General features: G+C 38.3%; 2 protein-coding genes across 3 annotated transcripts in view; one reads left to right on the top strand and one right to left on the bottom strand.

Moving 5' to 3' along the window:
- SCRN3 (secernin 3) overlaps positions 1–4,679 on the top strand; it is a 32,846-nt gene extending 28,167 nt beyond the window's left edge. For both annotated transcript variants that reach the window (XM_047869453.1, XM_047869452.1), the window contains exons 7-8: positions 349–529; positions 4,226–4,679. In XM_047869453.1, the coding sequence (XP_047725409.1) occupies positions 349–529; positions 4,226–4,396 (352 nt within the window). In that variant the 3' untranslated portion in view covers positions 4,397–4,679. The remainder of the gene's footprint in view (positions 1–348; positions 530–4,225) is intronic.
- Positions 4,680–11,890: 7,211 nt separating this feature from the next.
- Positions 11,891–26,624, bottom strand: part of GPR155 (G protein-coupled receptor 155) — a 47,450-nt gene continuing 32,716 nt past the window's right edge. The window contains exons 12-16 of the mRNA XM_047869450.1: positions 22,933–23,069; positions 20,881–20,976; positions 18,787–18,851; positions 16,781–16,918; positions 11,891–13,845 (exon numbers count right to left, since the gene is read on the bottom strand). Of these exons, the coding sequence (XP_047725406.1) occupies positions 13,554–13,845; positions 16,781–16,918; positions 18,787–18,851; positions 20,881–20,976; positions 22,933–23,069 (728 nt within the window). The 3' untranslated portion in view covers positions 11,891–13,553. The remainder of the gene's footprint in view (positions 13,846–16,780; positions 16,919–18,786; positions 18,852–20,880; positions 20,977–22,932; positions 23,070–26,624) is intronic.

The following is a 26,624-nucleotide window of genomic DNA, read 5'->3' as shown; positions in this document are numbered from 1 at the left end:
CTTAATGCACATTACATTGAGAAATGATCTTATATTCTCTCAGTGTTACAGTCTTTCATGTTATTAAAGATCATTTCAAGAAGATGGAGTGAGACTTGAGGACACTTTATTAATACTGCTGCTGTGATTTCATTCCAGATCCTAATCCTCAATCTGTAACATTGAGGATTGTTCTTACCTTTCAACTATGGAGTTTTCAGTAGAAAACGATGGACTATAATTTCACTGGACACTGTTTCTGTGCCAGGCCCTTCTAACTAGAGGGAATCATAGAAGATTTAGCATAATGCTAAATATTTTCCTATCCCCACTATCCCCACAAGCCAACTCTATGACTTTTTCTTCTAGATCTGTTTTTAAGCCTTTCATATTTGTGCCAAATGTTTCACAACTATTGGATACCAGTTCACCAACATTTGATCTTGAAGACCCAGTTAAAAAGAAACCACGTTTTCAGTTTAAGCCTGACAGAAGACACCCACTCTATCAAGAACATCAACAGGCATTGGAAGTAATAGACAAAAAGGAGGTATGATTAAATTATATTCTCTGTTTTATCATTAAGAACAGTTTAAAGTATGATTCAGTCCACATTTTGAACTTTGGAACTTCACCTTTCTTTCCTTGCTTCATGTAAAAATAGGTTTAAAAATAATTTAAACTCTTTCTCTCTCTCTCTCTCAAAAATAAACAAACATTAAAAAAAAATAAAAGCTTTTAAAAATAAAATAAAAATAAAATAGTTTAGATGTTTCAATTATAGTAGAGCTCAAACCAAAGATTTAAAATAATGGTTAAGAATGCACTATGAATCTCTTAGAGAAATTTAGTATATTAAACATAATAACAATACCTAACATTTATTGGGCACTTTTTATACACTCAGCACCATGGTATCATTACACAAAATAGAATATTTTATTTAATCTTCAAACCACTTTATGAGGTAAATACTATTGTTATCTCCATTTCACTGATAAGGAATCTCCATTTACTGAGACTTAGAGAGTTTAAGTAGCTTGCTTAGTTTATATCTCACACCAAAAATTACAGAGCTACTGGAGGGAAGTTAACATCTCTTACATACAAAATGTTCTTAATCAGATAGCCTCAGATTAATTTTTATTGGAAATGCTTAACACTCCTTAGACTTAATAATAATGATGAATTGGAGTCTTTTTTAAAAAATGGTAAGTGCTTATTATTTTTAAATGTAAGCAGTATAGAAGATGAACATCATCCAAAATCTCATCTCTAGAAATAAGCAGATATATTTTTGGGCAGACAGACAGATTGACAAATAATTTTCTAATATCCATACCTCTTCAGCTTTCTTCCCTCTCTGCCCCAGAAATAAAATATAGATTAGAAGGAAATGGAAGAGCTAGCTGGAGGTTTTTTACAGAACCATCAACTGATTCCCTCCAGGGAGGAAAAGATTGGCCATCTTGTACCTTTCCACACCTGTTTGTATCGGCTCCCGATTTCTATTGCTATCATTCCTTTTACTTCCTCGAGATATATACATTTACATTCTTTCTACATAAAATGCATTGTATCAGTTGTCTTCCAGGTAATTATTTATTTACTTTTGTCTGTAGTATGTTTGCACGGTTGCCATTCCCCCACCCGCTTTGCTTACACTTAAAGCAGAGAACTCTGTCTAGACCTCCTGTTTGCTGTGGATTCTTGACACTTGCTTTATCTTGGACTACTTTGTTTTCACTTGTAACTTACACTGTAAACACTTTTTGTAGGTAGCCGGTGGCATGGAATGAGAAGCAGGCAAGTTGTTCTAGGGGCATTAAGTACGCTGATGAGAGCCCAGTCTACCGGCCAGTGGTGTCATCCACTGTGTGGGCTTGGCTTACTCTCCGGACTGAGCACAGTCCTGGGACAAATGAGCCCCCTGGTCCTTCTTGCCTTTGCTCAAGTTCCTCAGTGATATGTTTCAAGAGATATGTCTGCTCTGGAGGGATTTTCCCTCACTTCTCCCTGAGCAGCCTCCACACTGCCACTAATCGCTTACTTAGTTCTCAGCATTGTCAGCTTCCTTTCCCCTCAATACTGTTTCTGGAAGGTTGGTTTTGTAGACGTATTATTAAATGCTTGTTAAATTAAAATGCTGATTGACATTTTTCTAAGTAATATTGAAATTAAAATTTAAAAGCTGTTAGTATTTTAGGCTTTATTTAATAGCCATTAAATGTTGATTGACAACAGAAAGTAATGGAGAAACCATAGAACCTGAAGGAAGAAGTGTCAAAGAGCTGGATTCTAGTCTACTTTTTTTTTTTACTGAAGTATAATTGACACAAAATGTTAACATTAGTTTTAGGTGTACAATATAGTGATTGGACAAATCTATACATTATGCTGTGCTCACCCCACGTGTAGCTGCCATCTGTCACCATACGATGCTATTACAATACCATTAACTATATTCCTTATGTGCCTTTTATCCCCATGGCATTCATTCCATAACTGGACACCTATATCTTCCTCTTCTCTTCACTCATATTGTCTACCTCCTCACCCCCTGTCATCTGGCAACCATCAATTTCTTTGTTCTCTGTATTTATGGGTCTAATGCTGCTTTTTGTCATTTGTTTTGTTTTTTAGATTCCATATATATTATGCAGAATCATGTGGTATTTGTCTTTCTCTGGTTCTAGTCTATTTTTATGACTTAGGGAGAGTCAGTGCTACTGGTAGTTCTAATGTACGTTTCTTGATTACTAATGAGGTTGAAAAGCTTCTCAGATGTTTATTAGCCATTAGTATTTCCTCTTAAATGACTTGCCTGTTCTTTTCCTTAGCCTGTTTTTCAGTTGTTGCTTGGTTGTTTTTGTCTTTTGCCTCAGAGAGGCAAAACTATATGGATTTTGAGTCTTTGTTATATTGCAATTTTTTATCTCAGTTTATTGTTTATTTAACTTTTTTGTCAGACAGAAGTTTTAAGTTACGTCAATTACATTTGTTAGTCTTTTCCTTTAAGGCATCTTGATTTCATGCTTCAAGAGGCCTGCTTCATCTCAAAATAAATATAACTTCTGTATTTTCTTCTAGTATGTATGTGTGTGCTTGAAAAAAATAGTTCTTGAATTTTTCTGAAATTTCTTTCTATTTTTTCATGTTTATTTAAGAGAGGGAGGGGGAGAGAGAGAGAGAGAGAGAGAGAGAGAGAGCGAGCGAGAGTGTGTGGGAGGAGGGGCAGAGAGAGAATACCAAGCTCCACATTGTCAGCGCAGAGCCCGGCGTGGAGCTGGAATTCACGAACCCTGAGATCATGATCTGAGCTGAAATCAAGAGTCTGGTGCTTAACTTACTGAGCCACCTAGGTGCCCCTGAAATTTATTTTTGTGTATGTTATGAAGTAGGGATTCTAACTTTGTTTTCCAAGAGGTGACCAATTATTTCAATACCATTTATAGACAAAATATATTTTTTTCTCACTAATATGTAATGTAGTGTTTCATCAGAAAAAGTTGATCCAATTTGATTTTAAAGTCCATGTTTAGATTAAGCATCTTTGTTTTGTGGAATTCTGCCCTATCATTATAGGGCAGATATATATCATTCAAATTTTTAAAATTATTCTTACTTTCTAGTAACTTTCTTCTTATATATTTTTTCTCTCAGTACCTACCCTATAACTGGTCATGGTAATTCACCAATAACTTAAAAATTCCTTTATTCTATATGAGTAATGACCTTTCCCCCGATTCTTGAAACAGGGAGGAATCATAGAGAAAATGTCTTTTTTAGTTGTTCTTTCCCTTGAATACTACTGTTCTTTTTCCTTTGTTTAATCTGATAATATTGATTTTAAATATAGAAGATCCACCTTCATAAAAATATCTTAGCCTCATTTTTCAGCAACCTTCCCCAGACACAATATCATAATTTCAATGGTCCTGTAAATTTTTCTTTTAGGTTTCTTGCTTATAGACTAATCCTATGCAATTATGCTTAATCTTTTCTACTAAAAATACCTAATAAATTGGAGTTAATCCATTAATTCAATATAGAACAAAGATTTTTCCTGAAGAATTTCATTCCGTACTATATCTAAAGAATGAGAGGGGAACCAAACCAGAAGTGGAAACCAGAATGAAAAAAAACCAAAAAACAAAAAAAAAACTTGTCTGTAGAGGTGGTTTGGAATTTGGTTAGACTTATATGTGTGTGTGTATTTACTTATTTTTATTTTTTCATTGTTCAGGAAAAAGCCAAAACTATGTTGGACAACATGAGGAAACTGGAGAAAGAACTATTCAAAGAAATGGAATCAATTCTTCAAAACAAGCATCTTGATGTTGATAAAATTGTTAACCTCTTTCCCCAGTGTGCAAAAGATGAAATTAGAATTTATAAGTCAAACATTAGTTCTTAGTGTCATATAAATGGTCAAAAATCTTCTCAAAGTCAGAATCTATCACCTTGCTAAATGATATAACCTAGTTTGAGTAGATCTGATTTTTCTTTAATAGCATTTACCTAATGGCCTATTAAAACTACACATAGTCTTGCTGAAATATTGAGAAAGAAAATAACATTGGAATTAGGCACATATATCATGGAATAGCCAGGAGTTATTTCAGGTGTGTGTGTGTGTGTGTGTGTGTGTGTGTGTGTGTGTATGTGGTTTTTTTCCAGCCATAATACCTTTTTAAAAATTACAATAATTAAATATTCAATTCTGCATAAAGTATGAAATATTAAAATAATGAATAGATTTATATTTAGTATAGTTATGTATTGTCCTCAAATAATTTTCTCAATTATAGCAAGAAAGTAGATTTTTCTTTAGTAATGGAAAATATTGTTTCTCAAGTAATGAGTTTTTTCTCATTAAGCAAATATTAATCATCTCTAACAAAATTTTCTAGATTTATACATTGTCTTATTACAGTGTATTAATCCTGCAAATGTACTTTTATTAGACACAAACATGCTTTTTGTCAAGACTTGGCACCAGTGAGCTTTTAGCTCTAATTATCAAGCACTTTTTCAGCCATGCACCCTTACAGGCTTTTACGGTAATGTTTTTAGAAGAGCTTGTCTGGGGGATTAGAAATGGGATAAGGGTACCAAGACCTCAGGAGATACTGTTTCTGTGTCTTGAATCTTTCTCAAATTTTATTTCTCTTCACTCAGTGAAAACAGCAACAGGAATGAGATAGTGGCAATGAAATAGAATTATTAGTGTATTATGAACATGAAAAACATTATAGTGCATAATGTATTATGAACATTATTAATAAGTAATATTTACCCAAAGTTTATAAAACTTTGTTAAAGTTACATAGAAATTACCAAGTAAGACTCAAAGTTGCAGCTATAAAACAAAAGAAGAATCCAACTCAACATTATTTATTGGTTTCTAGAAATACCTATTTTAGGTTTTTTATTATATTATCGTATTTATTGGTTGCTATCATTGTAATTAGGATTATTACTAAAGTAGTGGATGATGAAAGAAAATTTCTTTTTTTAAGTTCTCTTATAAAAGCCATAATCTGCTTAGGGGCGCCTGGGTGGCTCGGTTGAGCGTTCGACTTCGATTTAGGTCATGATCTCATGGTTTGTGGGTTCAAGCCTCACCTTGGGCTCTGTGCTGACAGCTCAGAGCCTGGAGCCTGCTTTGGATTTTGTGTCTCCTTCTCTATCTCCCTCTCCCCTGTTCGCGCTCTGTCTCTGTCTCTCAAAAATAAATAAATGTAAAAAAAAATTTTTTTAAACCACAATCTGCTTGATTTTGCTTGTCTAATACAGAGCTACCATTATAAAAGAAAAGAGATTTGTCTCAAGTACTCAGTTAATTATGTGTTTGCTTTACATATGGTTCAGTGAAAGCCTCTCCCCAAATCATGAAGACCTTTGGCCAACCCCCATACACCTCCTTTCTCTCTCTTAATATATGGGGAAACTAAGGGTAAGCAGGCTGTTCATTTATCCAGGGGCACATACTTGAATCTTATTTCTCTCCCTGGGGCTCACATGTTTTCTCTTCCTCCTTTCATACTACCCTAGTCTCAATTAGCACTGTCTCTCACCTGGACAACTGCAGTGAACTGTTCTACACCCATTTTTGTTTTTTATCTCCGTTCACATGGGTCACTGCAGCAGAGTGATCTCTTGGGAATATAAATCTAATAATACATTTCCTTCCTAAAACTTTTTAAGAAAATATTTTTTTATAGCTGTTTTAGGTTTAAAGCAAAACTGAGCAGAAAGTACAGAGTCCCTGCATACGTCCTGTCCCACCTCCAACTCCCCCCCCCCCCCCCCCGTCAACATCCCACATAGAGTAATACATCTGTTACAATTGATGAACCTACACTGACATATCATTTTCACCCAAAAGCCATAGTCTACATTCGGGTTCACTCATTGTACCTTCTATGGGTTTGGACAAATGTTTAATGACATGCATTAGTGAGTATTATACAGAATAGTTTCACTGCTTTAAATATCTGTGCTCCACCTATTCATCTCTCCCTCCCCCTAGTCCCTGACAGCCACTTACCTTTTTATTATCTCCGTAGTTTTGCCTTTTCTAGAATGTCATATAGTTGGAATCATACAGTATATATAGCCTTTTCAGATTTGCTCTTTAACTTAGTAATATGCATTTAAGATTCCTCCATGCCTTTTCATGGCTTGGGAGCTCATGTCTTTTCAGTGCTGAATAGTATTCTGGATATTTTGATTGCGGATACCCAGTCATAAAACCATAGGTCCTACTGAAGGACACCTTAGTTGCTTCCATGTTTTGGCAGTTATGATAAAGCTGCTATAAACATCTATGTGCCAGTTTTTGTGTAGACGTAAGTTTTCAGTTCATTTGGATAAATACCAGCAGCATGAGTGCTGGATGGTATGGTAAGAGTATGTTTAGTTTTGTAAGAAACTGCCACACTATCTTCCAAAGTGACCATCATTTTGCATTCCACCAGCAATGAATGAGAGTTTCTGTTGCTCCACATCCTTACTTATCATTCGGTATCATCAGTGTTCAGGATTTTGGCTATTCTTACAGATGTGTAGTAGTATCTCATTGTTTTAATTTGCATTTCCCTGACGACTTATGTTGCAGAGCATCTTTTAATATGCTTAATTGCCCTCTGTATATCTTCTTTGGTGAGATACCTGTTCAGATATTTTGCCCAATTTAAAAATCAGGCTGTTCATTTTCTTATTGTTGAATCTAAAATTCTTTTAAAAAGTCATCAAGTCCCAGTCCTTAAGAACTATCAATGAGATCTTGCTGATCTGCCCATCTGTATCTTATTATAATTTTGCTAGTTTTTTTTTTTTTCATAATCCCTTTCTCTCTTTCACCCATCCCCCCCCCCCCTCCCCTCTGGCAACCACCAGTTCGTTCTCTATTTAGAAGTCTGTTTGGTTTTTGTGGTTGTTGTTGTTCCTTTGTTTTGTTAAATTCTGCACATGAGTGAAATCATATGGTATTTGTCTTTTTTATTTCACTTGGCATTATACCTTCTAGGCCCATCCATGTTGTTGCAAATGGCAAGATTTCATTCTTTCCTATTGCTGAATAATATTCCATTGTATATGTGCACCACAGTTTCTTTATCCATTCATCTATCAATGGACACTTGGGTTGCTTCTGCATCTAGGCTATGTAAGTAATGCTGCAATAAACATAGGGGTGCATATATCTTTTCGGATTAGTGTTTTTGTTTTCTTTGGTTAAATACCCAGTTGTGGAATCAGTGGATCATATGGCAAATCTATTTTTAACTTAAAAAAATGTTTAATTTATTTTGACAGAGAGAGGGGAGGGGAGGGGCAGAGAGAATCCAAAGCAGACTCCATGCTGTCAGCACAGAGCCTGATGAAGGGCTCGAACTCACAACCCATGAGATCATGATCTGAACCAAACTTAAAAGTCAGACTCTTAACTGAGCCACCCAGGTGCCCCTCTATTTTTAACTTTTGAAGGAACCCCTGTACTGTTTTTGCAGTGCCTACATCAATTTGCATTCTCACTGACAGTGTAAAGGAACCCTTGTACACTATTGCCTTTTTAAAAAGCTTTTACTATAATGCTTTTTTTTTTTTAAGTTTATTCATTTATTTTTGAGAGAGAGAGAGAGAGAGAGCACAGGTGGGGTATGGGCAGACACACACACACAGAATCTGAAACAGGCTCCAGACTCTGAGCCGACAGCAGAGAGCCCAAGGCAGAACTCGAACCCATGAACCATGAGATCATGACCTGAGTTTAAGTTGGATGCTTAACTGACGGAGCCGTCCAGGTGTCCCTGGTCTTTCAGGGTTTTTTAATGTTTCAAATTTTTATTTAAATTAGTTAACATACAGTGTAACATTAGTGAGAATTTAGTGATTCATCACTTACATATAACACCCAGTGCGCATCACAGCAAGTGCCCTCCTTAATACTCATCGTTTAGCCCATCCCCCACCCACCTCCCTCCATCAACCCACCGTTCTCTAAAGTTAAGAGTCTCTTTCATGGTTTGCCTCCGTATCTTTTTTTCTCCTTCCCCTATGTTCATCTGTTTTGTGTCTTAAACTCCACATATGAGCGAAATCATCGTATTTGTCTTTCTTTGGCTTGTTTCGCTCACTACACTGCTCTTTCAAATCCTTGAATGTGCCCAGCTCCTTCACAATGGCTGTGCCCTCTGCTTGCACCATTCATTTCATGTCCTCCTTTTTATGTAAGTAGTTGTTTTTATCCTTTAGAATTTTGCTGAAGCAGGAGTTCCTCAGGAAAGTTTTCCCCATACCACAAGGTCAAGTCTGTTGTTACGTACTCTCAGAGCCACATGTGATCCTGATCACAAGTGTAATTATATGTTTCACATCTGTTTTTCACAGTAAAATAGAAGCTTTATGAGGTTAGGAACCCCACTATTGTGTGCTCGGTATTCAACATTGTGTTGGCACAAGTTAGAGGCTCAATAAATATTTGTTAAATGAACATTGAAGTGCTGATGGAAATAATGTACCCAGTCCTCTGTAAAGTTGAGCAAATTATTTAGACAATCTATCTGTACAACTTGGTAACCTTTGTTAAGTCTCAGGTCAACCTGTTGCTTTTTTGCATATTCAAAATGGGAATAACAACTCCCTAAAGACTGATATTATAAGGATATGTGAATTAATTAAGAAAGTTTAGGAGACTTTCACTATGTAAATCCAATATGGTATTTGGGTTTTGGTAATTGTGTGGGTAATTAATGCCTTATAGTATATTTTAGAAAATTTAAGACTTCCTTTCTTTTAAATGTTTATTTTTGAGAAAGTGAGAGAGAGCGTGAGCAGGAGAAGAGCAGAGAGAGAGAGAGAGGGAGACAGAATCCGAAGCAGGCTCCAGACTCTGAGCTGTTAGCATAGAGCCCGAGCCTGAGGCGGGGCTTGAACCCAGGAACCGTGAGATCATGACCTGAGCTGAAGTTGGGCGCTTAACTGACTGAGCCACCGGGCACCCTGAAAATGTAAGGTTTTCTTAAATTTCAGGTGTTTCTTAGGAATAAAAAATATAGTTTTTTTTTGAAATTAAGCTTTTTTTTTTTTTGGTTAATCCTTCAATGGTATGGTTTATTATTTATCATGATGTAATAAACCAAGGGAATAACCAATAAACTGAGTACTTTAAGAGTCTCATGCTCTACTGACTGAGCTAGCCGGGAACCTTAAGCTGAGTACTTTAGAGAAAGCTAGTTTGTTTGATCTTTGTTGAAAACATCAATTTATATATTAATCTTCAACCAAAAAAACTTTTATTTTTAATTCCAGTACAGTCAACATACAGTGTTATATTTGCTTCAGGTATACAATAGACTGAGTCAACAATTCCATATATTACTTAGTGCTCATCAAGGTAAATATGCTCTTAATCCCGTTCACCTGTTTCACCCACCCCCCACCCCCATTCCCCCTCTGAAAATGATCTGTTTGTTCTCTATCATTAACAGTTTGTCTTTTGGTTTCTTTTTTGTTGTTGTTTTGTTTCTTAAATTTCACATATGAATGAAATCATATGGTATTTGTCCTTCTCTGACTTAGTTTGCTTAGCATTATACTCTCTAGATACAACCATGTTGTTGCAAATGGCAAGATTTCATTTTCTTATGGCTGAATAATATTCCATTGTGTATACACACACACACACACACACACACACACACCTTTTTTTTTAAACGTTTTATTTATTATTGAGAGATAGAGACAGAGCATGTGCATGGGAGGGGCAGAGAGAGGAGGAGACACAGAATCCGAAGCAGGCTTCAGGCTGAGCTGTCAACACAGAGCCCGATGTGGGGCTCAAACTCACAAACTGCGAGATCATGACCTGAGCCAAAGTCAGACGCTTAACCAACTGAGCCACCCAGGCGCCCCTACCTCATCTTCTTTATCCATTCATCTATCAATGGACACTTGTTGGCTATTGCAAATAATGCTGTAATAAACATAGGGACACACATCCTTTCAAATTAGCGTTTTCGTATTCTTTGGGTAAATACCCAGTAGTGCGATTACTGGATCATACGGTAGTTCTATTTTTAATTTTTTTCTCTGTTTTTAATTTTTTATGGAACCTCCATATTGTTTCCACAGTGGCTGCACCAGTTTGCCTTCCCACCAACAGTGCAAGAGGGTTCCTTTTTCTCCACATCCTCACCAACACTTGTTGTTTCTTGTGTTTTGATTTTAGCCATTCTGACACGTCTGAGGTGACATCTCTTTTGATTTTGATTTCAATTTCCTGATCATGAGTGCTGTTGAGCATCTTTTCATGTGTCTGTTGGCCATCTGTATGTCTTCTTTGGAGAAATGTCTCTTCATGTCTTTGCCCATTTTTAATTGGATTGTTTTTTGATGTCAAGTTGTATAAATTCTTTTATATATTTTTGGATACTAACCTTTCATTGGATATATCATTTGCAAATATCTTCTTCCATTCAGTAGGCTTTTAGTTTTGTTGATCAACCAAAAATTTTACCCTAGAAATAATTATTCAGCCTAGAATTTTGGAAATTTAGTTCCTACTTGTAACATTTATGAAAAATAGGTTCTACAGAGTGAGTGTGTTCTTTTCTTAATTACTTCAGGCTTTTCTCATACCAGTCATAGAAATTTATCATTCCGCATTTTCCTGAAGAATGGTGATGATATTTCTGATCCTGAACTGTGTTTCCAACCATCAGACATCACTTGACTACCTATGCCCAGTGGTCTAAAGTAATTTAATATTTAACATCATATTAGAATTGATGGGGCAAACACTATTCTGTATAGCAAACATGTAAAATAATAGTTTTACATCTCTCTTGCTTTTAGAAACTAACTGTCATTAGTCATTATTCTTAAAATGCCAAGCACACTTTACCTTATTCTGAAAATATTGAAGTTTAAACAAAAGCTAGTCATGGAATTATTCAGAACAAAGAAAAGAACAACTGACCGTATTGAATATTAGCCAAAAAGGGGTAGATTTGTTTTTTCAAGTAATCTCTACACCCAACATGGGGCTTGAAACTCACGACCCCAAGATCAAGAGTCACCTGATTTACCAACTGATCCAGCCAGGCACCTAAAAGATTTTAGATAGATTTTAATCAAAATTCTATCAGATAATTTTCCCAGCTGTGACCTTGCATATTAAAAATTATGAAATATGTGAAAAGGACTCCAATGTCATATTGATTCATTAATAAAAAGTGCTTACTGAGTGCATAATTGGGCAAGGCCCTGTGCAGATAGATCCCAGAAGGTCATGAAGAACAGAACAATCTCAGGAGACCCATTGAAGAAAACAGTGAAAACTTACAGAAAAGACCTCTATGATGGCTTCTGCGTTTTCCAGATTACTCAAAGAAGATGTTGGCAATGCAAGTTAAAATAGGTATTTTATTGAGAAACTTGCTTTGTCAGTGAGAGTAAAAGTTACAAATATTTTCATTTAATAAAATGAGCATATCCATAACCCTAAAAATATCCCTTAAAAGCCTTTGTTATCTGAAACCGCAGATCATTCTGATCCAGGGTTTTCTCTTAGTGTTTCCCATGGAAAAAGATGCTGCTTATTCCCTTCATGCAAATAATAGAACAGGTATAGTATGATTTGTTCACAAAACAAATTCTCCAGTTTGAGTTGCCTGCATGCATGTGAATTAATATCCGTATTGTTGTAACTGTAAAAGTCTCCTGGTATAACAATGAGGCTTTATGCTTACTCCTGAGCGTTCTGAGAGTTATAATGTGGTCATAAAAAAAAAAAAAAAAAAAGTCTTGCAGCAAGACATTTCTGCTGAAAAAAATCCCCATTCCCTAATCGTAACGTAAAGTTGGTACAGGTTAATACTACACAATAAAGTGTAATTTACTTGTTAAATACACTAGGCTTCCATGCAGGTTTTTTAAAAAATTACATATTTGTTGCATTAAAAGAGCAATGATTTAAGTCTATAAATTATTTTCTAAATGGCTTTTACATGACACACTAAAAGTATGAGAAAAATAAATACTAGAAACATAGTTTAAATAAGGTAAACCAGCACTGACACCTAATAATTAAGTAGAGGTTCAAAGGTCATGTGAATAGATCTCTTTTTAATTTACTGAAGATAAAGCTTATCGGAGGGCAACACTGAATAACTTTCAAGTTTGTAGATTTTTTATACATGGACACTTTAAGAAGACTAAATTCTAGATGTAAAAGTAGGGTGTTAGGCTTAACATTTTTAAATCTTGGCTTGAACTATATAGCTTTTTCTCTTTAACTGCAGGGAAGAAGGGAATGGGGCTATCCTTCTGCACTGTGGTGCTTTATGCAAACACCAGAATCGATACATGGCAACAGATTTGTTGATAAAATTTAAACAAATCTGCTGAAATTATTTGCAGTACAAATGTTAAAGATTATACCTCTGTGGATGGATTTTGGAGATGATATTTATGGTGGTTCTTATTCGCCTCCTAATGACACAGATTAGTACTTTGGATAGAAAAGCAGGAAAAGATGAACTTTAAAAAAATATTGCTTCTAGTTTTTAAATGAGTACTATTTGTTAAGAAAATGGGGAAAATAGAATAAGAAGGTCTTTTATCAGAATCATTAAAATTCTTTTTCAGGAGGTGCTATCAATAAGTGCAAAGTTGTCATAATTTAAGGTCCATTTCCTGCCAGCAATATACCTGCCAAATTTGGCAATTTAAAGCAATAATAAATTGGATGTTCATCTTGAAATTATAGCAAACGGCTGTGGGGAGCAATGTTTTAAAATGTTGGCATAACTAGTTTTAGTAATTATTATATTTATTATCAGAACTTTACATTTTGATTTGGTTTTCTCTTTTTCCTGTCAGTTTCCTGTGTGTTTTACAAACACACGAAGTCACAGAATGTTAGCATGGGGTAGGAACACACCTCGTCAAATTTTACAGAAGAGGCAACTGAGGTTTGGAGAGGTTACGATTTGCCCAAGGTCAAATAAGCTCATAAGAAACAGATCTGGGGCCAGAATATGGCCCAGGGTTGTCTCCTTCATAATTTAGGTCTTAGGGGATGGGGATGAATGCTCGATCTCTTTATATCTTTCCTGTGGGGGAGTGTTGGCATTAACAGCAGGAGGACTCTGTTCAGGACTCTTTTGAAGAAATCTGTAAAACAAGTACTCATCCCGAAATTCATACTCATTGGTTATGTGTTGGATGACTCCTCCTTGCACCAGCCTGTCTCCATATATCACAGCTTCCCCACGGTCGGAGGCAAGGCCGACTTCAATGAGCCAGTTCACCAGGTCACAGCCACAGAAGGTCCCAGTAGATGTCTTTGCACCACACCTGTATGTCAAAGGAATGATTCACCCATATGTTCTGTAAACCTGGTATCAGCACTGCATGATAGAGGACAAGCAAGGAAAAACAGGAGACAGGGAAACACAGCCTGATAGTTAAAAGTGTGGCAGGAATGAAACTCTTCTGAATATAAAGGGTTTGTTAACTCATCCGACCCTAGAAAGACCCACCAGGAAAAAAAAAATGCCGATAATGCTTGTGAAAACAGAAACATGTAAAAAAAAAAAAAAAAAAAAAAAGAGACAATGTAAATGCATCTACAAAGAAGCATTCTTTTTTATAGTAGCTGGCTGGCTATAACCAGATCTATTCTGTAGACAGTTGAATATTACTTATTTTTTGATATACTCTTAGGTATAATAAGTAATTGAATAGTCTCAGGAACATTAAATGATATGTTTTTACGAGCTCCTAAAAAGTGACTACTTTCACTAAACTACTCAAATCTCACTTCATTATTTTCTGTTTATCACACTGCCCACAAATAGTCTTTCTTCTTGCCTTCATCAGCGAGGCAATCTTACTGATATTTGTCAGGAATTTGGCGCATTAGGAAGGAAGGAAAGAATAAGTGTGATCTGTCTTGCCATAAATCTAAGGTCTTTAAAATGTGCTTTGATTATGAATCTATTTCTTGATTATTTAAAATTTGTCTTCCTAATGCAAATGTGGGGTGCCTCAGGTACGAATAAATAAACAAGAGGAAGAGAAGTGTGAAAGAAGCAATTAAATGAACTCTTAATATTTTCATACAAATATGCAATAGACAACATGAATCTGTCCACAAGCATCAGTCAAGCTGTAAAACCTAAAGTGCTTGACAACAGGAAACAGTGGATGAAAATCAAGACGAGATGAGAAGTAAGTGACAAAAATTTTAAAGCGTTTAACCACTAAGGAATATAGAGTTTCACATAGAAATTAGAGAAGAGGCTAATATCCATGAAGGATCTTCTCAAGTACATAAGTCAAAATGTTTTAACATCAGTAGTTTGCTTAGTAATAAGGTATCTTAATTTATGCTTTACAACTACAAACATCACCTGGAATATTATGACCTCTGTCTGATCCTTCTCCCTGCTTGCTGATTTTTAATTTATAGCCCAACACCTTATATCCCTGACACCAACTGGAGAATATTTGCTTCCTGATGACTGATCAGGCAGCTACAACCACAGCCCACGGAACTGCACAGTGTGGCAGAGAATGTGCCACCCTACGGGTCACAGGGCAGCACCACTACCAGCCAGCGCCCATTCGGCCGTCTGGGCGTGAGGCAGCGTGCCAACTGCAAGCGCCGTGCTTCCCACCTACGCAATCACAGTGGGCCTGGCAGAGCTGACGTGGAGCACCCTTTGTTCATCTCATCTCATCTCATTTCATTTCATTTCATTATTATTTGTTGAAGTTTATTTATTTATTTTGAGGGAGAGAAAGAGAGCACAAGCAGGGGAGGGGCAGAAAGAGAGGGGGGAGAGAGAGAGAGAGAGAGAGAGAGAGAGAGAGAGAGAGAGAATCCCAAGCAGGCTCCATGCTGTCAGCGCAGAGCCCAAGGTGGAGTTCGAACCCACAAACCGTGAGATCATGACGTGAGCTGAAACCAAGAGTCAGGTGCTTAACCGACTGAGCCACCCCATCCAGGAGCCCCCCTTTAATTTTAAGAAGCAACTGTAAATTGTTGAAACTGTCCATTAGTGGAACTTCGAAATAATTTTGTTTGGCTCTTTAGCTAACTTTTCTTCATAGTTTACCATTTCCAGAAACCGGGCTAGGACCCTCGTACAGATTTTGCTATCCGATTCAAAAACATGCTCTCTAATTTTAAAGAAGAGGAAAATTAAGGTTTAGACAACCGAACTTGCCCAATGGTGTCACATAGCTAATAAGTAGCAGATTCAGGAGCTGACTTCTGGTATCAGTGCCCAGTGAGTCCCCTTTCCACTAACTGTCCCAGGCTGCCTGTTTCTAAAAAAGTATAGTGGCATAGGATATGTGTACATATATCATCCTGAATGGCAATTTCAAATTGGCAGCTATAGACATAAAAGGACAAATTTCATTTCATTTTCTTGACAATGTCATTAATAATATGAAATAACATACCACTAGGAGATGGAGAATAGAAAGTCACTTCTAAATCCAGTGTATCTCCCGGTTTTGTGAGAGACACTAACGGCCAACATGAAGTGAATGTTAATATTTTACCACATTTTCGTTCGTTCTAAATTAGTTTTCACATTTTATATGGAAATCGGAAGTTCTATAACTTCTAAAAAGTGTAAGAATCTTACATATGCTGTTTTAAAACAATTTTTTTTAACATTTATTTATTTTTGAAAGACAGAGAGAGACAGCATGAGTGGGGGGAAGGGAGGGGCAGAGAGAGAGGGAGACACAGAATCCGAAGCAGGATCCAGGCTCTGAGGCTGTCAGCACAGAGCCCGACACGGGGCTCGAACCCACGAACAGTGAGATCATGACCTGAGCTGAAGTTGGATGCTTCACCGATTAAGCTACCCAGGCACCCCAGTATATGCTGTTTCTTTTTTTAAATTTTGTTAAAAAGCATTTTTGTTTATTTTTGAGAGAGTCACAGAGTGCAAGTGGGGGAGGGGCAGAGAGCAAGGGAGACACAAAATCTGAAGCAGGCTCCAGGCTCTGAGCTGTCAGCACAGAGCCCGACATGGGGCTGGATCATGACCTGAGCTGAAAGTCCGACGCCCAAACAACTGAGCCACCCAGGTGCCCCAGTATATGCTGTTTCTTAAACTATAAACTGACTGTTTTAACTTTTACATGTAATTGTGCTATTGAAAAAAAAAAAAAAACCAACCATATAGTTAATTACAACCATATTACTTAGCCTGTTACAAACCAAAATTAATCATCTAAAATATAATTATCTGGAATTTGTACTTGCCTTCTTTCCTTGACAATGTTTCGGATACACAGATCACGATGATAATGGATAAATTGTTGACAGGTCATTTTTATTTCCTCAGGAACAGGAGAACCCCTGTTGTCTGTTGTATCTTTATTATTCCATAGGAACTCAAGTCTAAAAACCAAAATTTAAGGAGGTCACTTTTAAGGAATGAAAAGCACTCAGAGAGAACCCCTTCCTGCTTATCACCCCATCGACACAGCTCTTCCAAAGCGGTCATCGACAACATCCAGATGCTGTTAGTGTCCGAAGCAAAGACCTAACCCACACTTGGTTTCCTGGTCCAAGCAGGTGGAGACTTGAACATTTTATAAGCCATCCAAACATATTTGATCTATTTCAGTTTCTACCAAAAAAATAAAGTTCTTTCCTTATTCTACATTCTACTGTTTTAAGTGGCAAAAATAACTTACAGAGATCAAGTATTTTATTTAATCATTCTCCAATTTCAGTACCAGAGAGACAAATACTGGGCTCTGGAATACAGCATCATTCTGTTTCTGCCAGCTCAGACGATACATGTGTTGACCATTTTAACTGATCAACATTATGAGCTGATAACTAAGTTCAATGACTTTCCTATTACGCTTTTCCTCCTTCATGAAATGAAGCAACTATGTCTTAATAGTGTGATGATGTTAATGACGACAAAAAAAAAGTAGAAGAAAGAACGGTGACCACATACTGGGCACTTTTTAGGTAGTGGATAGGATAAATTCCATTAGCACTTCTAGTTTCTACTGATTTTGACTTTGAAAACAAATGAGAGTAACAAAGATGTGTGCCTCCCCCTTCCTTCCACTCCTGAGTTGCAGAATTCCCATTTCGTTATTTCTTTTACAGAAGTTACTAATCTGAATCCAAAGAAACTCATCACCAAGCTAATAAAAAAAATTTAGAAAGAAGGGACTTGAGTTTTCTATAAATTGTCAGTTTGATAGAAAGAGAAATCCTATCGTCAAAGGAGAATCTATATTGTCAAATACCGACCTTTGGGGATGCACAATCTACCACTTCCATTCCTAAATATATTTTCACGTTTCACTTTACTTTATGTAGTTAATGGCATAGATAGAAGTCCTCATCCATCAGGGCACCTGGGTGGCTCAGTCGGTCAACTTCAGCTCAGGTCATGATCTCACAGTTTGTGGGTTCGAGCCCCGCATCAGGCTCTCTGCTGTCAGTGCAGGGCCCGCTTTGGATCTTCTGCCCCCCTCTCTCTGTCCCTCCCCCTGGTGTTCTCTCTCTCTCTCTCTCTCTCTCTCTCTCTCAAAAATAAATAAACATGAAAAAAAAAGTTCTCACCCATCAATTCTCGTTGAAATGCAAATGACAATGTGGGAGTAATAAGAGTTTTTCTAAAGTTTTCTCTGCAATTATTTATTTGTTTAAAGTTTATTTTTCTTTATCTTGAGAAAGAGGGAGAGAACAGGTGCGAGCTGGTAGGGGGCAGAGAGAGAGAATCCCAAGCAGGCTCTGCACCAGCAGTGTAGAGCCTGACGCGGGGCTCAAACCCATGAACCGTAAGATCATGACCTGAGCTGAAACTAAGATTTGGAGGCTTTAACTAACTGAGCCATCCAGGTGCCCCTTCTCTGCAATTATTTACAACAAATGTGTGAATCAACACAATGTTTGGTTTAATCTTTCTGTGGTCTAGCAATTACTATAGGTTTAAAAATATCAGTATGTTAATAGAATGGCCTTGTCATTACTTTTACAGGTATAGATTTCTTTCTAAAATTTTTTAATGTTTATTTTTGAGGGAAAGAGACAGAGCATGAGCGGAAGAGGGGCAGAGAGAGAGGGAGACACAGAATCCAAAGCAGGCTCCAGGCTCTGAGCTGTCAGCACAGAGCCCGACGCAGGGTTCGAACCCACAAACCATGAGATCATGAACTGAGCCAAAGTCGGACGGACGTTTACCCGGCTGAGCCACCCAGGTGTCCCCAGATATAGATTTATTTCAAAACTAAATTTACCTTCTTTTGAAAGGTAGAATGATTAAATGTTTGTCCAATCCAAAGATGCCAAAGGAAATAAATCCCTATGGAAGAAGAAAGGTTACGGTCATGAGTTCAACAGTAGAATGTTAAGACTGAGGAATTATGGAAGCCACCATATGTTTAGTGCTGGGGGAAGCTAACCTAGAGTGATTAGAGCAGTATTTTAAATGGACCACACAAGGCAGGTGTGTTCAGTGTCTGGAGGCAGGTATGATACTTGGCTGCCTCTTCTTAGTCATGTGTCCTACTTAGTTAGGTTGGATCATTGACTTAACCCAGGGCTGAGCTGCCACATCTGTATTCTAGCTCACTGAAGAAAAATGAAAACATTTAAGAGCTTCATGTCTTTGTTTTCCCTTTTGAAAAAAGAAAATAAGTGATCTCCCGTTGTGCTTCAGTGTTTATTATATTTCCGTTAACACTTCAGCAAGTAGAGAATTACATAGTGTCTGATTACAGTGAAGTCACTGAACAAACTTTATGTGACATGAAATTGGCTAGGTGCTTAGGGAAAGGGTTTGAGGGATTTGGGGGTGATGAGGAAAACTGGCACCAGAAAGCGGCCACAGGTAAGGACGATTGGAATTGCCTGGGGAGACAGAAGGTTGGCAACTGCCATTTGCCAGGCACAGTGGGTTAAGGATCTCAGTGCAGGCTGGTGCGCGGTAGGGTGGACAATGCGATATACTGCAAGAAGGATCTACCTTGCTTCACCCCCAAACTATAAACAGCCAAAAAGGAATGACCTTACTATAACACCTATATGGGAGGGGGTGGGGAGTGTTTGTATAACTCTCCCTCTCTCTCTCTCTCTCCTTTGAAACGCTTGGACCATTAGCTATGGGGGCGTCATCTCAAATGCAACATTCCTGGCATTAGCTTCTTCGTTTGTGAAGCTTTCTCAGTTCCAGTCCTGGGGTGACAGCCTGGAGTGGGCTTCTTGAAATCAAAAGGCTGAGTGAGACTACGAGTTCTGAACCTAGGATTTTATAGTTCCTGGGTACAAAAATCAGATCTTAGATTCACAAAGTGAGGTGGGCGTCATGTAGCCTGGGATGCTCAAGCCAGTCTGTAATAAACTGATTAGGTCACTTATCTATCTAGACATAGTCTTTTTGCCCCCACCATCATGGCACAAACAAACTGGAAATATTTCAAGAAATTAATGTTAGGGTAAAATGTACAGGAATGTCTACTAATAAATGTTAACTGACTCAGGTAGTCAATTATTTCAGGTTTAATAGGCAAAACCAGTGATTTCAAACAGTTATTTTTTTCAACCTGATACTTAATCTGTGGGACTAATATTCTTTCTTTATTAAAAAGTAAGAGATTGAAAACAGAATCACACTTTGAAATTTTCACATAAAAATATTTTCCCAATATGTAAAATGTCGTTTATTCTTCAATATCCATTTTATTAGTGACATAAAGACAACAGCACCTATCATATTAGTTATTCATGGAATTTTAGTTCCTAATTTTTAAAACCGGGAATGATAATGTCACTTGGTTGGTGTTCCTGTGATGTCTAAGTAAGAGGACTAATGTAAAATCCTTAATAATGGTTGGCATTTAGACTGTCAAGGAATGGTAACTACGATCCCTGGCCCAAATGTATTTATCCATCACATGATTTTCTAACAAAGATTTAAGCACCTATCGTTCGAGAAACATCAACAAGTAAATGAAATGATGTTCATCAATTTAAGTGACTCGACTAAGGGACTCAGAGAAGGGAAGTCTTTTTCCCAAAGTGACTTATTAAGACCATAACAAAGTTTCAAAAGAAGTTGGGACATCTTGTCCCTGCTTAACTGATCACTCTTCATTTTAAAACCAAAGCAAAAAACGATTTGGTGTTTGTGACTGAAACACTCAATGTGCATTCTGATGACGAGAACCAACATGGAGATCGGATGCAGCTGTCAGCTGTCACGCATGCCGGCAGCTGGCGAACCAACTAAACCCTTTTGATTTAAAAGAAAACAACAACATCCGCACCACTAGCCCCCAAACAACCCATCCAGGAAAACAAAAAAGCCCTCAAAGTTCTCAGTACATAAATACCTGGCCAAAGTTAAACACAGCACAGAAAAACTGTAGCTCAACATATAGCCTTCCAGGTTCTTGGTTGAATAGCCACCATAAACAACTGGAAAGATTCTGTAAAGGAAGGTGAAAATAGTATTTTAAAATGAAGCTAGCTAATCATTTCTTTCTATCCAGAACACAGTACAATAACTTATCTGCTTAATAATTGGGGGGAGGGGGGGAGACTAAAAGGAAAAACACCGAGAGAATATAGAGGCTTTGTCTTTTGAACAAGAGGTTTCAACCTCTCCTCCTGACAGATGTCACTCAAACAGCATCTAATTTGATCAGATCCGAAGCAAGAAGACATGCGCCATAATACGGAAGCTTACATAATATATCAGGACTGCCAACCAGCCTAAGACAGGACTGATTTTAAAATTAGCTCTACACAATGAAAACAATCACATCACTAAGCAGCAGTTCTTGGCAGCATTTCTTACTGTTTGATTTTTGTTCTTTTTTTCAATAATTTTTTTAATGTTTATTTATTTTTGAGAGAGAGAGAGAGACAGAGGGAAAGTAGAGGAGTGGCAGACAGAGAGGGAGACACAATCCAAAGCAGGCTCCAGGCTCTGAGCTGTCAGCATGGAACCCGATGCAGGGCTTGAACCCATGAACCATGAGATTGTGATCTGGGCCGAAGTCGGACGCCCAACCAGCTGACCCACCCCGGTGCCCCTTTTTGATTTTTGTTCTTAAACAGCAGTTAAAATGGTGCTGGCTGACAGCATTCGATGTAATGAACGTCCCAATGTAAAAAGGTTTCTTCATTGGTTATATATACGGTCCATCTCCCATCTAGGGAGGACCCAGGCAAGGTACATTTGAACCATCTTAAAGAATTATATAATAAATGATAATTCACACAAGAGGACATAAAACTGATTTTAAAATCCCTTAGTAATCAAAGAAACGCATTTAGAAAATAAAGGGCTATATTTCACTCATAAAGTTATCAAACTTTAAAATTCATAACATTCAGGGGCGCGTGGGTGGCTCAGTTGGTACGGACCCGATTGTTGATTTCAGCTTAGGTCATGATCTCACGGTTCGTGGGTTTAAGCTCTCTGTCTCCTTCTCTCTTTGCCCCTTCCTCTCTCTCTCTCTCTCTCTCTCTCTCTCTCTCTCTCTCTCTCTCTCGGTTCGTGGGTTTAAGCTCTCTGTCTCCTTCTCTCTTTGCCCCTTCCCCTCTCTCTCTCTCTCTCTCTCTCTGTGTCTCAAATAAATAAACATTAAAAAAAATAAAATTCATAACATTCAGTGCTGGTGGGAGTCCTTTTACAAATCTATACTACTCCTTCCGAACACAATTTTGTAGAATGCATCCAGAGGCACAGAAATCATTATACTCTTTGATCCAGGTTTCCCAAGTCTGAGACTCTATCATAATGAAATACTGCATGGAGATGTTTATTTGAGCATTTGGAAAAACTAGGAATAATCATCCATAAGGAGGTGGTTGGGTAAATTATAATGTATCTCCTCTACTGTTTACTGAGGAGCCATTTAAAGTAACAGTTACGAACAACTACGTAGCAAAAAGAAAATGACTGACACAAGTGACAAAGCAGAGTATAAATCTCTAGGTACAATTTAGAACCACGAAAAATGTATGAAAAAAGAGAAGGCAGTGATTGTGCAAATATCTATGGCATGAAGTGGTTATGCTCTTTTCGTAATTAAAAATTCTTTCTAAAAGTTTATCTTCTGGGAGGCCACGTAGGCATTTAGTCACTGAGTGGCCCTGCACACAGCGTGGAGATACCCGTTTTTACCAAATTCTAGGTTCAGAGCATAGAATGAGGAAATGACTCTAAGCAACATAGGCTGTTGGGCCATTTAGGTGACAGGGTGCTGTGAATCCTTCTTGCCCCTTTCCCCACCAAACTGCTCAAGATGGGGATTCAGATTGGCCTCGCTGCCACGCCCCGAAGCAGGAACTAAGTTTCTCCCAGATGCCTGAATAAAATCTTTGCCAAACATTTAAAGAAATGGCCCCAAAACAAAATCAGAAGAAACATTTACAGCAAACAGGCCAATAATGAGAAGTAAACACAGCAACACATGTCGAGCCAGTTGCTGGTCTCCACTCTGTAGATACTGCTCCTCTTCCTGGACTAACATGCAGCTCTGGGAGTTACAGCGACTCACACAATGCTCATCTATAAGACAGTAAGTACAACAATTTGTAATCAGAGCTTTTTATTTGAATGCATTTCAAATTCATAACGACTTTCGAAGCAAACCAGCACATATGCACATTCAGCTCAGAATCAGTGTATTATTTTAGATGAAATCTGAGGAAGGCTCCTTCTTGTGGTTTCAGGAGAGTTGTACTTGTCAAGTGTTTTTATCTGAAAACTACAAGTAGTATGCCATAGTTCCCGTCTACACTATTCAACGGTGTTAATATATACATACATACAGACAGACCAGGCTTACTGTATATACTTATAGAATTTTTCTACACCAAGATATACACAAAAAATTTTCATCGACGTAGGATCATACTACACAGACAATTTGGCAGCCTGCTTTCTTTTTCCTTAGCAACACTATGCACCTCCCCCATGCATGCCGTTAGCTGTTGTTACCGCCATTAGCTATATATTATAACCCTCTATGTATCTTAATTTCTTTTTTTTAAGACTAAATTAATAACTTGTGTTTCATCTATAGCAAATCTGCATATTGGTCACGAATATCCTGTTTTGGCTAACTGTAACACAAACTTAATTATTTCCCTTTGCCTTTCATTAAAGAGTTTAAAATCTGCCTTAGAAAAGACCCTTAAGAAAGCAAATAAAAGCTGTTATACACTGTTCTGTTCACATACAGAACAAAGTCCAAATCACAGATACGAACGACCCTTGTGTGGCCTAGAGTAGAGGGGAAGGGCCTTTCCCAAGAAACCTCTGTTCTCCTGCCTCAGCTCCACCATGTACATGGTCTCAAAAGCCGGGGGAAACATTTTCTTTTTACCAAATGGATGTCTAGCCTAACACACAGTCTGATTTTAAACAGCGAAAGATGAAAAACACAATATTATAGCTCTCAACCCTCAAGGTAACAATAAAAATTTGTATTTCCCACAGCCACTTTTTAGAAAAAGACACATGGCGTCCTTAAACACGGTCTAACATCACAGCTCTGGCATGCAGAAGTGTGCTGTGCTAAGTAAAAAGAAAGCAGGCTGCCAAACCATTGCTGTGGTGTGGTCCTATTTTAATAAGAATTATTCGTGTATATCTTGGTATAGAAAAATTCTACCGGTATACATAATAAATCTGGTCTCAAAATACCGTGTACCGATATGACAAAAATGGATAAAAATGAATTTTACTATCTTCCATTTGCCCCTTTTCCACATCATAATATTGATTTTGCCTTTGTGCTGTACCGGTGTTTTGGGGATGAGGAACTAACTATACTATCAGACTCAGAATTCTCACTTGTCCATGGTCTGATTTCTTTTCCCCTTTTTTTGTTTCAGGCTTAGGAATGATACTAAATTGGATGAGTAGACAACGTCCATAGATGATGGCTTTCCTTCTATGTAAGTTTTGCAAAAGAGGATCAGAAAATGTAAGAAGCTCCTATAAAAGAGTTTTTCAGGAATCAGCCTTATTAACGAAGAACATGGCAGATAAGCAAAGCAAAACAATTTTCAGAGACAAAAGAAATGTCAAATTAAATTACATGTTGAATTTGTCTATGGACTTTATTATTAGGTATATTGTGTAGGGAGGAAAAAAAAGAAGGAAAGCCTTGGGAATTATGATGTAAAGAAACATTAGTTTACAAAATTGGCACCCCAAAACTGAAAGACAGTTTAACTGAATGCCCAATGGGGTTTCCTATCAGAAAGCCAGCGAAGGCCCAACATCTGATATATTTTCACTTCTTTCTGGAGAAACGGGAGTTCCACGATTTAAAATCCATTCCTAGCCAGCAGCTGGCAGCCAAACATAAACCCTGCTGGACTAATAGCAACTGCTACCACTGCGACCGCTGTTTGCTGAGCGTTTACTATGTGCCCCACGTGCTGTGCTAGGTGATTTGCACACATGTTTATTTATAACCCTCACAGCTTTTATATAGAAATGAAATGCCTTTGGCAACAATACAGTTGACATATGCTTCATCATGAAGAGAGGGCTTTGGGGGGTTTCCCTTTCTAACTTGATTATAAATGAGCATAATTAGTTGACAGTGCGTTGCAATTTCATATAAGTGTGCTTGGTTGTTTTAAATAATTTGAATTCCATTGTGTATGCATGGGGATGGCCAAAGGCGGTGGCACGGGAAGACCCTGAACTCATCTCCCACAGACACACCAAATCTACCACCATCTATGCGATAACTCCCACCTGAAAAGAGCTGAAAACTAGCTGAGCAGCTTCCTCTGCAATGAGGGGAAAATGGCCCCATGGAGCCAGGTGGGAAAGGCAGAGCTATAGTCTTACCAAAACCCTCACCCCAGGGTGCAGCAACCCACAATAGGGAAGGCTCTCACGGGCTCAGAGCTTCTCCCTGAGGAGTGAGGGGTCTGTGCTCCATATCAGGTACCCTGACCCTGGGGACCTACACCAGACAGATGAGGCTCCAACAAAGTCTCGTTCTGGAAACCAATGGGGCGTATTGCCAGGGGACCCAAGGACTATGGGGAGCTCAGCAGGGACTCACCCGTCTGGGGAACCAGCACTGGTTTGAGAGATGACTGGATTATATGTGAAGGAGATTCAATTGTTAAAGATTCGCTGGAATTTTCCTTGAGGGGGAGAGTGCTGTTGGAGAGTGCCAGTTTTGGCACTCTCCCTCTCTTTCTAGGGCAGGCATGTATGGCTAAAACCAAGGCATGTCTCTCCCAGAATGCTCTTCTTCAGCATCACTAAAATTGCAAGCGTGTCCCCCCCCTGCAATGCTCCTTCCTGGCACAGGCATGCCCCACACCCAACACTCTCCTGCAGCCTTGCTAAAGGCTGACGGATGAACTCAGCCCACAGAGAGGCCACTCTCGTTTGCCTGGCTCTGGTGGCCAGAGGGGGCTGTACTCCTGGGCTCTATGGGTCTATAACAATTGGGAAGACAGTTCTGGACAGGACACCATATCCTGCACAACACACAGACAGTAGACTGAAACACACCCCCAGTCTGCACGTGGCAAAGACTCATTTATTTACCCCGGAACTTCAACCTGAGGGGTAGGATTCAGGTTGGCCACACACCTAAAGGCACTCTCAGAGGATGTAGGCAAGGAGACACCATCTGCACCCACCCCCGCCCCCTACTTGGCCTCACCACAGCTTGCTAGTGTCTCCTAGACAGGATCTTTTACACTGGTCTCAAGCTCTGATTCTTGGCACCTGCTGCCCAGAGGATACCTTCAGATCTCCTGGTCTAGAGATCAGCAGGGTCTATGACTGTGGTCTCACAGAACTGTATACATTTGCATACTTGAAAAATTGCTGCCTGAGGGTCTGGCTTCCAATCAGCCTGAATCTAGGCGGTGACCGAGATCACTCCCTTTGGAATGCTGACGGGACCTACCACACCCTCAACAACTGGGACTCTCAAGGATAAATCAGGCTACTTAGACAATCACAAAGGTTCTAGAGACCACCAAGAGCTAGGACAGGGTCAAACACAGACTTGTGGTTATCCAAGTGAAGGGGGTTAGGGGAGGGTGAAAAGAGTGAAGGGGGTCAATGATGAGC

The sequence above is a fragment of the Prionailurus viverrinus genome, chromosome C1 (genome assembly GCF_022837055.1).
Source record: "Prionailurus viverrinus isolate Anna chromosome C1, UM_Priviv_1.0, whole genome shotgun sequence".
In the NCBI taxonomy this organism is placed as follows: domain Eukaryota; kingdom Metazoa; phylum Chordata; class Mammalia; order Carnivora; family Felidae; genus Prionailurus; species Prionailurus viverrinus.
The sequence above is the reverse complement of the archived record's forward strand: the minus strand, read 5'-3'. Positions and strand labels throughout refer to the sequence as shown.